Source organism: Sphaerodactylus townsendi, unplaced genomic scaffold (genome assembly GCF_021028975.2).
Source record: "Sphaerodactylus townsendi isolate TG3544 unplaced genomic scaffold, MPM_Stown_v2.3 scaffold_1724, whole genome shotgun sequence".
In the NCBI taxonomy this organism is placed as follows: Eukaryota; Metazoa; Chordata; class Lepidosauria; order Squamata; family Sphaerodactylidae; genus Sphaerodactylus; species Sphaerodactylus townsendi.
In genome coordinates, this window is record NW_025950315.1 from 1 (window position 1) to 10,014 (window position 10,014).

Sequence of the window (10,014 nt, forward strand, 5' to 3'; positions counted from 1 at the left end):
GGCCCAAACCCTGGAATGATGAAAAGAGCGTGCTTCGTGCCGGTCACGTACCAGTCCTCATTGGCAAGATATTGCAGCGCTTCCGAAAGGGCCGCCTCCGGCTTGGAGAAAGGCCTCAGCTCCACCGATCCCAGGATATCTGTGCTGCATGTGATCAGCATCCCATCCCTGAAGGGCATCCGCGAACCTGGAGGTATTTCACACAGTGAGGTCCCCCCTGGGCTTGAACTATGACTAACACACTTCCATGGAGTGAGAGAGCTGGGTGGCCCCTCGAGACACCCTCGCTGTTTTCTTTATTTAGGCCTCAGTTATACCCTTAGTTAGAATGGGCTCAATTGTTTTTGTACAGTATTCTGTGGGAGGGAACCTTTGTTAGACCCTGTCCCTTTAAGAAGCCCCCTAGAGGCAAGAGCACTACAGCGTTCATATTAGCTAGCAGTGCTTTCGTTCAGTCTGTTTTAGGTGTCTGAGGAAGGCTGGAGACAGCAATATCCCAGACGTATAAGGTGTGAGAGATCCACAGTATTTTGAATAATCAAGTTTCAACAGAACGGCAGGAAAAACAGGGTCCAAACAGAGGGTGCCGGGAGAACTCAGAAGAAGCAGCAGCAAGCAGAACAGACTTCCTTAGAAGCAGTTAAGGAAAGAGTTGATGTCTGCAAGTACTTCAAAAGATCTCCAACTGTTTCCATTATCGCAAGTATTCTTTTATTAGATAGACTTCTCACCGGCTGCTGGAGAGCTGACTGGCTACGATGCTTTGGCAGCAGCGGCCACCGTAGCATAAGGACCACCGTGGTGGGAACTGAAGGTCAGCTGCAGCGAACGTGCCATGGCTGCGTCAGAACCCCAAAACTGTCCGCAGGCTGAAAAGCACGGGAGCCCTGCTCCAGGAGCCCCCCCCCCCCTCTGCAATCACACACACAGCCCTTGGCCACACTGCAAAGCATTACCTGATTCTCCAAGCGCCGCAGGCTGCGTCCGTTTCACACTGGAAGTTCTCTTCAACAGAGGAGTAAACGGTGTGTTCCCTAAGGGCAAAGAGTCAGCTTTGTTCATTTATTTGCAAGGTTTATTAATCGCAGAATTACTCAATATAAAAACTGTTTTGACATAAGAACATAAGAAAGAGCCGGCTGGATCAGACCAGAGTCCATCTAGTCCAGCACTCTGCTATTCGCAGTAGCCCACCAGGTGCCTTTGAGAGCTCACATGCAGGAGGTGAAAGCAATGGCCTTAAGAACATAAGAACTAGCCTGCTGGATCAGACCAGAGTCCATCTAGTCCAGCTCTCTGCTACTCGCAGTGGCCCACAAGGTGCCTTTGGGAGCTCACGTGCAGGAGGTGAAAGCAATGGCCTTCTGCTGCTGCTCCTGAGCACCTGGTCTGCTAAGGCATTTGCAACCTCAGATCAAGGAGGATCAAGATTGGGAGCCATAGATTGACTTCTCCTCCATAAATCTGTCCAAGCCCCTTTTAAAGCTATCCAGGTTAGTGGCCATCACCACCTCCTGTGGCAGCACATTCCAAACACCAATCACACGTTGCGTGAAGAAGTGTTTCCTTTTATTAGTCCTAATTCTTCCCCCCAGCATTCTCAATGAATGCCCCCTGGTTCTAGTATGGTGAGATAACGACCTATAATTTAAAACACGGAAACAGTACCCAAAAATAAGTTAAAACCATGTAATACATAAAATCAGCAATTAACAGAACCCAACTATGCTAAAACCTGTAAACCAACAGGAGAAGTAACAACCCATCAGTGGGCTGAGGTGGCACGTAGCCCCAGGGGAGAGTGGTGGCCAAAAAGCAGCCTCAGCAGAACGTCTGGCGGAACAGCTCCGTTTTGAAGGCCCTGTGAAGTCCCGCAGGATCGTGATTTCCTCTGGGAGGTTGTTCCAGCAGGAGTGGGCCAAGGCCGAAAAGGCCCTGGCCCATGTTGAGGCCCAACAGACCTCCCATGGGCCAGGGGTAACAAGGAACCCCTTGGTCCCTGATCTTAGTGTCCTCTGGGAGTTATAGCGGACGAGACAGTCACACAGATCTGGTTACATTTGAGACATCTTCATAATTACAGAAGAAGAAGAAGAAGAAGAAGAAGAAGAAGAAGAAGAAGAAGAAGAAGAAGAAGAAGAAGAAGAAGAAGAAGAAGAAGAAGAAGGAGGAGGAGGAGGAGGAGGAGGAGAAGGAGAAGGAGAAGGAGAAGGAGAAGGAGAAGGAGAAGAAGGAGAAGGAGAAGAAGAAGAAGGAGGAGGAGGAGGAGGAGGAGGAGTTTGGATTTATATCCCCCCTTTCTCTCCTGCAGGAGACTCAAAGGGGCTGACAATCTCCTTCCCCCCTCACAACAAACACCCTGTGAGGTGGGTGGGGCTGAGAGAGCTCCGAGAAGCTGTGACTAGCCCAAGGTCACCCAGCTGGCATGTGTGGGAGTGCACAGGCTAATCTGAATTCCCCAAATAAGCCTCCACAGCTCAGGCGGCAGAGCGGGGAATCAAACCCGGTTCCTCCAGATTAGATACACGAGCTCTTAACCTCCTACGCCACTGCTGCTGGTGTTTGTTTTAATCTCCAGTCATCAAAGGCAAATGATAACAGATCAAAATATCAGAAATACGGAACAGATCAAAATATCAGAAATACGGAACAGCACAAAAGGAGGAGCGTTTGGATGTTGGAAAGATGTTCACTGGTTCATGTAGCAATGCTAACTTTGAAAGAAGGTTTCAGGACTAGGATTCCAGATTTATCTTTTGTGAAAATGGTGCAGAAGGGGGAAACTAAGCTAGCACCCCATCAGACACAAGGAATCCTCTCTGGAACCTAGCCCACATTGATGTAATTTCAGGAAGCCACATAAAAGTTCTCTTTAATGAAACAAAAAGGGAGATAGATTACTAGTTTCTGGCACCATCTTTTCAGAGTCATTTTGCTTAAAGGGCTCCCAAGGGCTCGGCTGGTTTCTTTCAAGACCTCTGACATCCTGATGTTCTGTTCCTTCTTTCTTCCTCTGTCTCATTTTCTCCCGAGCAGATTTGGACAGGGCTGCTTTCACCTGCACGGAACAGCCAAGCAGATGTTCACAGAAGACATAACACGCAAGCGCCGGATCCCTTTCCCTCCAGCCATAATTCCTCCCATCTTTGTAGGGAAACGCACAGAGAAGCCCTCCACCGGGGTGTCCAACCAATCAAAGAAGCTTCTTTGGAGGGCACACAAGAGAGGGTCTTTTGGAGTGGCAGCCCCATGATTACGGAACAAAGGTGCAGCTAGCCTTCTCACTGTCCATCTTCACAAGGCAGCTGGAGACAGTTGGAGGACTGCATTTGACTGTTTTGGTTTTCATTCACTAGCAGTCCTAACTAGGGTTTTAAACTGTGATCTTTTGAGGGTTTTTAAATATATATAATTGTTGTTTTATATGCACTGCAAGCCAACTTGAGTCCCACAAGTTAGAAAGGTAGCTAATAAATGTTTCAAATAAAGATGCAAATGGTCACAGGGCCACAATACACATGGGGCACCGTTCATTCTCAGGGGGTGACCCTACCGAACTCTTCGGGGCCATGTGCAGAGCCATTATAGGACTAGCTAAAGTTCAGCATTCAGCAATCTATGGCTCATTCCGCACATGCAGAATAATGCACTTTCAAACTGCTTTCAGTGCTCTTTGAAGCTGTGCGGAACAGCAAAACCCACTTGCAAACAGTTGTGAAAGTGGTTTGAAAATGCATTATTTTGTGTGTGCGGAAGGGGCCCGAGCCTCCTTTGGGCTAAGTCTCAAATTCAGTGATCTGATACGCTGCAGGAAAAAACCCCAAGCGCAAAATAACTGCAACAAGCTGCGAAATTTCATCCGGGGGCTGGACCCCGCAGTCACAGCCTTCCTCATGTCTCAAATCCCGTACACGACGCAATCCTTTCTTACATCTCTTTCGGTGTCTGTGTCGAGGTAAGGCGCAGGGGTCTGCTGGGGGACGGCTCTCCCATAAATCCCAGAAAGAGGCTCCACGGTTGCTTTGAGGGAAGGCGAATCTCCGTTCTCCACGGGGAACACCAGCGATTGGCCACAGCTGAGCGAAGCTGCTGGCGGGCTTCCAAACACTCCTGGAACACACAGCTTGCTGGGTTGTCATGAACGTGCCAACTAATAATCTGGCATGCGAGCAATTATTTTTTAAGCATCGCAGAACAGTGCGCATGCTAAGAAACAAGCAGCGTTCTTTTTTTTTTTAATTGAAAGGGATTCAAACAAAACAGCAGGTTGCCTCCCGGGGCTTTATTTTGCCACGCGTGGCCAGCAGGGTGCTCCGGCAGAGCTTTAAAGGAGAGACGTCTACTTACAACATGTTTAAACAGACTAAGTGTTTATATTCAGAGTCATTTTGTAGTCTCGCTCCCTCCCTTTCTTTTGGGCCTATAGATCGGGCGCCGATTTTAATTAATGATTTTGATTACTGGTTCAACAACTTTTGTTGTTCAATTTTTATTTACGGTATGAAATTGCTGCTTATATTTTAATCTGTTAATCTGTTAAGTTTTATGTAATCGCTGTTTGAAAAACAGCCATGCTGTGAGCCGCCTCGAGCCCTTTGGGGATGAGGCGGCTTATAAGTCGAATAATAAATAAATTAAATAAATATTCTCTGCTAAATTGGGAGAAGGTCTGCACCGCTTTGTTTGATCTGCCCTTCCACAACAGTGAAGGTGAAAGAGGGGGGGGGGGGGGGACACAGCGTCTGCACAAGTTGTACCTTTTCCGACGACGACGACAGAATCGTCCGCCAAGGCACTAGGGGAGACAAAGTCTAGGCTATCCAGCTGCTGCAAACTTGAGGAGGACCCTGCAAATCCTAGCAAGACGGACAATCCAGTTGTTAGATGAAGCCCTCAGAACGTGTTGTCTGAAGCGTTTGTCTACAAACCCTACAAAGCGTTTGTCTAATCTAGGTTCTCTAGATTAGAGCGCACCTGCTCTACACCAGGCCGGCTCTTGTCTTAAGAAAGATGGGCCGTCCTGGACAAGAGAAGCTGAGCGCGTAAAGGCCAGCTCCGATGCACCCAGCAAGCAGGGGCAGGGAGGAGAAGAGCAGAAAGAGACTTCAACCCAGACCATGTGCAAAAGTCCTCTCTCTATCCTGGGCTCCCTGAGCGGCCCTCCTATTCTGTCATCCGCTCTACAGCGGAAACAACTTCACTCACCTTTTGTGGATTTATTGTGCCTTTGGTACTCTCTGCTCTGCCCTTTCAAGGTGAGGGGGGCCATGACCTTCTGCCTGTCTTCCTCATAATCGCCGGATCTGTTGCCAGAGCTCAGACACTGACCGCTCACGGTCACGCTTGCCGCCGCCTTGTCACGAAACATGGTCCCTGGAGGGCAAAACCCAGAGCAAAACCCATGAGGATCACCAGTAATTAAAGTGGTTCGTCTGGATACATATGGAGTTTATATGATTGCTTGGTCATGGGATATGTTGGTTGCTCATAGTTCTATCACAGGCTGTAAGCCCTCAGGCCCAGTCTACCCTCCTGGGGAAGTTTCCGGCTGCCAGGAGCTTTACCACCAACCAGCGTGGTGCAGTGGCTCAGAGCACTCTAATCTGGAGCACTGGGTTTGATTCCCCGCTCTGCCACTTGAGCTGTGGAGGCTTACCTGGTGAAATAGATTAGCCTGTGCACTTCAACACATGCCAGCTGGGTGACCTTGGGCGAGTCACAGTTCTTCGGAGCTCTCTCAGCGCCACCCACCTCACAGGGTGCTTGTGGTTGGGGGGGGGAAGGGCAAGGAGATTGTAAGCCCCTTTTGAGTCTCCTCACAGGAGAGAAAGGGCGGGATATAAATCCTAACTCGTCTTCTTCTTTAAAAGTCCTTTCATCTAACCTGATTACAGTTAACAACCCTGAGCGCCCCTACCAGCAGCAAGAAGAAGAAGAAGGAAAAGGAGGAGAAGGAGAATAAGAATAAGAAGAGGAGGAGGAGGAGGAGCTTGGATTTATATCCCCCCTTCCTCTTTCTCTAGAGACTCCGCCTGACCACAACGGCTTTGCCTTCACCGGATCTCGCCCCTCCTTGGGCATCTCATAGAATACCTATAATACTTAGGACTCTATTCTATAGCGACAGGACCTCTATTCCATGTAGTGAGCATTTGAGGGCCGAGAGTTGCCTCCCAGAGGGAAAATGTCTGACCTGTCAAAACAGAAGGACTTCCATAAACATTCCCCTCACAGAAGGGGCTTCAATGCTGAATGTCTTTCACTTAAGAAAAGCAAGGGGGGGCAAATCTCAAATATACTTTCCAAGTATCAAGGAACACATGGAAACGGAACTGATTTCTCAGGAGAGCCATCACAGAGTAAACGAAGTCAGTAAAAGAAATAGAAATGTACAGTGTGCGGAAGAGTGGCTCAGAGCGGTCCTTTCTTGGCTTCAGCCATACACACTTAGAACAGAGATGGAATGCTCACAGTGCGCTTCCCCAATTAACCTTACCCATGAAGCTGTGGCCTATTGATACAGACCTTTGGTGTGTCGACGACAGCAGTAACTGGCAGTAAGAGTCAAGTCAGCAGCACAGGGGTGTCCAACTCTGGCGCTTCAGATGTTCATGGACTACAATTCCCAGCAGGGGCTGATGGGAATTGCAGTCCACGAACATCTGAAGCGCCAGAGTTGGACACCTCTGCAGTAGCACCTTAAGAGACCAACAAGATTTGAGGGGGGGTTGAGCCTTCAGGAGTCCCCTCCATCAGTCAGGAGTCCCCTCCATCAGTCTCTTGAAAGCCCCACAAACCCCCCCCCCCTCAAAACTGGTTGATCTTCAGGGCACTAACTGGGCTTGAATCCAGCTGCTGTACCACAGACTAACGTGGCCCCCTTCTGAAGCTGGTGATCCCTGGCCCCGAGGCGACCCGGCTGGCCTCTACAAGGGCCAGGGCCTTTACGGCTCTGGCCCCTACCTGGTGGAACAGGCTTCCAGGTGAGATCAGGGCCCTGCGGGACTTACAAAGGGATTTCCGCCCCAGGGGGAGCCTGTAAAAGCTGGAACCTGTTCCATCCAAGGCGTTTTAACCAGCCAGGATGATATCAACTCCGCCATAAGAACAGCTGGCCTCCACGTGCATTTACATAAAGGGGGGAGGGAGGGGTTGAAGCCATCTGTAGTCTTGGTTTTATGTATTATTTCATGTAAATTATATATTATGATGTTTTAAATTGTTTTATTATTGATGGACACCGCCCTGAGCCTTTGGGGAGGGCGGTATATAAATATAATAAATAAATAAATAAAATAAATAAATTGTCCCTCCAACCCTTTCCTACCTCTGTGCAGAAGAGCCCTACGACTGAGCGGGTCTTTGCCACCTGCAAGAGCTCCCCCTGCCGGTTGGCTGCCCAATCTGCACAGCACCAACAGAGTGTCTGTGCAGCCGGACGGCTTACAAGGAATGCCGCTTTTAACTGGAGATGTCAGGGATGGAACCTAGGACCTTCTGCGCACAGAGCACGTGCTCTCTTCACTGATGGCTCTGCCCTGTTTTCCCACCTATCTCTGGCCTGCTTTTATTTCTGATTTTTATGCTTGTGGCTTTACCATGCTGGAAATCTCTTTCCTAAAAGGCCATCTTGAATCTAGGTTGTTGTGGGTTTTCCAGGCTGTACTGAAAATCTCTTTGGCCTCCCAGGGCCATTGCTCACCCATGTTTGTACCCCCACACACATAACAATTTTTGACAGACAAGCAGTGGCAACCCGGCCGTGTTCCAGTAGCATCTTCTCCTGACGTTTCACCTGCACCTGTGGCTGACATCTTCACAACCCAGAAAACGACTGCACTTGGAGTACTGTGTTCAGTTCTGGTCACCACATCTCAAAAAGGATATCGAAGAGATAGAAAAAGTGCAGAGAAGGGCAACGAGGATGATTGAAGGATTGGAGCACCTTCCTTATGAGGAGAGGCTGCAGCGTTTGGGACTCTTTATTTTGGAGAGGAGACGTCTGAGGGGGGATAGGATTGAAGTCTATACCATTATGCATGGGGTAGAAAATGTTGACAGAGAGACATTTTTCTCTCTTTCTCACAATACTAGAACCAGGGGGCATCCATTGAAAATGCTGGGGGGAAGAATTAGGATTAATAAAAGGAAACACTGTGTCCGGGGGTCGCTGCGCCGGCTTGCCCTGGACTTGGACGGCTGGGGGGCGGGGCCGCCAGCGCGACGGCAGCCGGCCGTAGCATGACTCCCAGTGAGGCCGAAAGGCCAACGGGGGGCGGCGCCGACGGACGAGCAGTAGCGAAGAGGAGCAACTGCTTGGCCATTAAGCAGGCAGCTACTTGCCATCAGCAGGTAGCTGACGGAACAGTAGTGTGACAGAGAACGCCCTTGAAGACCTGGGAGCCTTAAAAAGGTGAAGGCAGCCAGGAGAACAAGGCTGGCCACAGCGGCAGAGCACGTCTGGGAGGGTTGTCTGGGGGGCCAGGAGGAGTCCGGGAAATGCGAGTGGGGGAAGGGAAGTGTACGAGGAGGGAGAGGAAGAGCAGCCGAGGCAGAGGGAAGAGGAGAGAGAGAGAGTGGAGGAGCAGAAGAAGGAGGAGGGAGAGAGAGTGGAGGGGCTGAAGGAGGAGGAGTGAGAGAGAGCGAAGGAGAGTGCGGAGGGGCCTTGGAGGGGGAAGAGAGGAGGCCAAGGAGGGGGAGAGAGGCTGTCTAGAGGGAAGGGGGCAGCAGACCCCAGTAGGAGGAGCAGCCACCCCAAAGCAGCCAATAGGAGGGAACCCCAGGGAGTGAGGGCTGCCCTCACCCCTCGGGGAGCACCCTGTGGTTTAGGCAGCTGACTGCATTACGAGCCCCAAAGACCGGGGCCACAGACGAGGAGTCCATCACCTCGGATAGGGACGGTGGGACGGCTTGTCAGCCGCGGCCACAGGAGGGGGAGGGGAATCGCCACACACTTCTTCACGCAACGTGTGATTGGTGTTTGGAATCTGCTGCCACAGGAGGTGGTGATGGCCACTAACCTGGATAGCTTTAAAAGGGGCTTGGACAGATTGATGGAGGAGAAGTCGATCTATGGCTACCGATCTTGATCCTCCTTGATCTCAGATTGCAAATGCCTTAGCAGACCAGGTGCTCAGGAGCAGCAGCAGCAGCAGCAGAAGGCCATTGCTTTCACCTCCTGCACGTGAGCTCCCAAAGGCGCCTGGTGGGCCACTGCGAGTAGCAGAATGCTGGACTAGATGGACTCTGGTCTGATCCAGCAGGCTAGTTCTTATGTTCTTATGTTCTTCTTAAAACCAAAAACAACCTAGTGATTCCCGCCGTGAAAACTTTCAACAATACATTGGCCATCTTGAATGTTTCTGTGGGGAGGGATTCCTGACTTCTAAAGGCCACCGCTGAGAATGCATGGGAACAGGCAAACTATGGATCTGAGCCATTCACAGCGCGATGCACGGTCTGGGATATCCTCCTTCATCTGAACGAAACTCACATGGTTCTTGTTCCTTGAGACTCAGCAGAGAGTGGGGACGTCACCGACTCCTGGCTATAAACCCCACTTTCGCTGTAGGAGCTGGTACTCGGGGAAGACAAGCAAGAGGGGGACTCAGAGGTCAGGTCGAGTTTCAGCACAGAGTCCGGGCTGCCCAGGTCAGAAGTGCTGCCGCTCAGCTTTGCCCGCTTCTTGGCTGCGCTATTGCGTAGAGACCGAAGAGAACTCTGCATCTAAAGAGAAGGGAAGAGACAAAAAGAGTGAGTTCACACCATATATGTCTGCTGCCTCTCTCTGATTGGTTACATGGTCTGGTGGGGTGGAGGGGGGACACGTCAGGCTTCTATCTGAAGCATGTGTTTCCTTTTAAACTAACTTTTAAACTAACATTAAGCTAACATTTCCCACTATAATAATTATTGTTTTTGTAAACCTAATTTTGTAAAATTGTTACTTTATATAAATGTTAAAAATGTTAAAAATGGTGTTAGATATTGCTAGAATCTAATGTACAAATTATA

The 10,014-nt window shown here is 49.9% G+C and overlaps 2 protein-coding genes across 2 annotated transcripts; both read right to left on the bottom strand.

Moving 5' to 3' along the window:
* Positions 1-51: 51 nt before the first annotated feature.
* LOC125425005 (TOG array regulator of axonemal microtubules protein 1-like) lies at positions 52-5,402 on the bottom strand (the record flags this gene model as incomplete). The annotated part of the gene is made up of 6 exons (XM_048482450.1): positions 5,206-5,402; positions 4,758-4,856; positions 3,932-4,110; positions 2,902-3,058; positions 957-1,034; positions 52-187 (listed from the first exon to the last, which is right to left on the bottom strand). Coding segments are annotated over exons 1-6 (812 nt in total), but the record flags the coding sequence as incomplete, so codon positions are not given.
* A 595-nt stretch (positions 5,403-5,997) lies between these two features.
* On the bottom strand, positions 5,998-9,752 carry LOC125425006 (TOG array regulator of axonemal microtubules protein 1-like). Its single transcript, XM_048482451.1, has 2 exons — positions 9,494-9,752; positions 5,998-6,193 (listed from the first exon to the last, which is right to left on the bottom strand). The coding sequence occupies exons 1-2, from the start codon at positions 9,724-9,726 to the stop codon at positions 6,133-6,135; spliced, it is 294 nt and encodes a 97-aa protein (XP_048338408.1). The 5' UTR covers positions 9,727-9,752; the 3' UTR covers positions 5,998-6,132.
* Positions 9,753-10,014: the final 262 nt, after the last annotated feature.

Coding starts and splice junctions, on each gene's coding strand:
- LOC125425006 (XM_048482451.1), bottom strand. CDS start 9,726: ATGCAGAGTTCTCTTCGGTCTCTACGCAATAGCGCAGCCAAGAAGCGG. Junction 6,194..9,493: donor TCTCAAGGAACAAGAACCAT/GTGAGTTTCGTT, acceptor CTGTTTTGACAG/GTCAGACATTTTCCCTCTGG.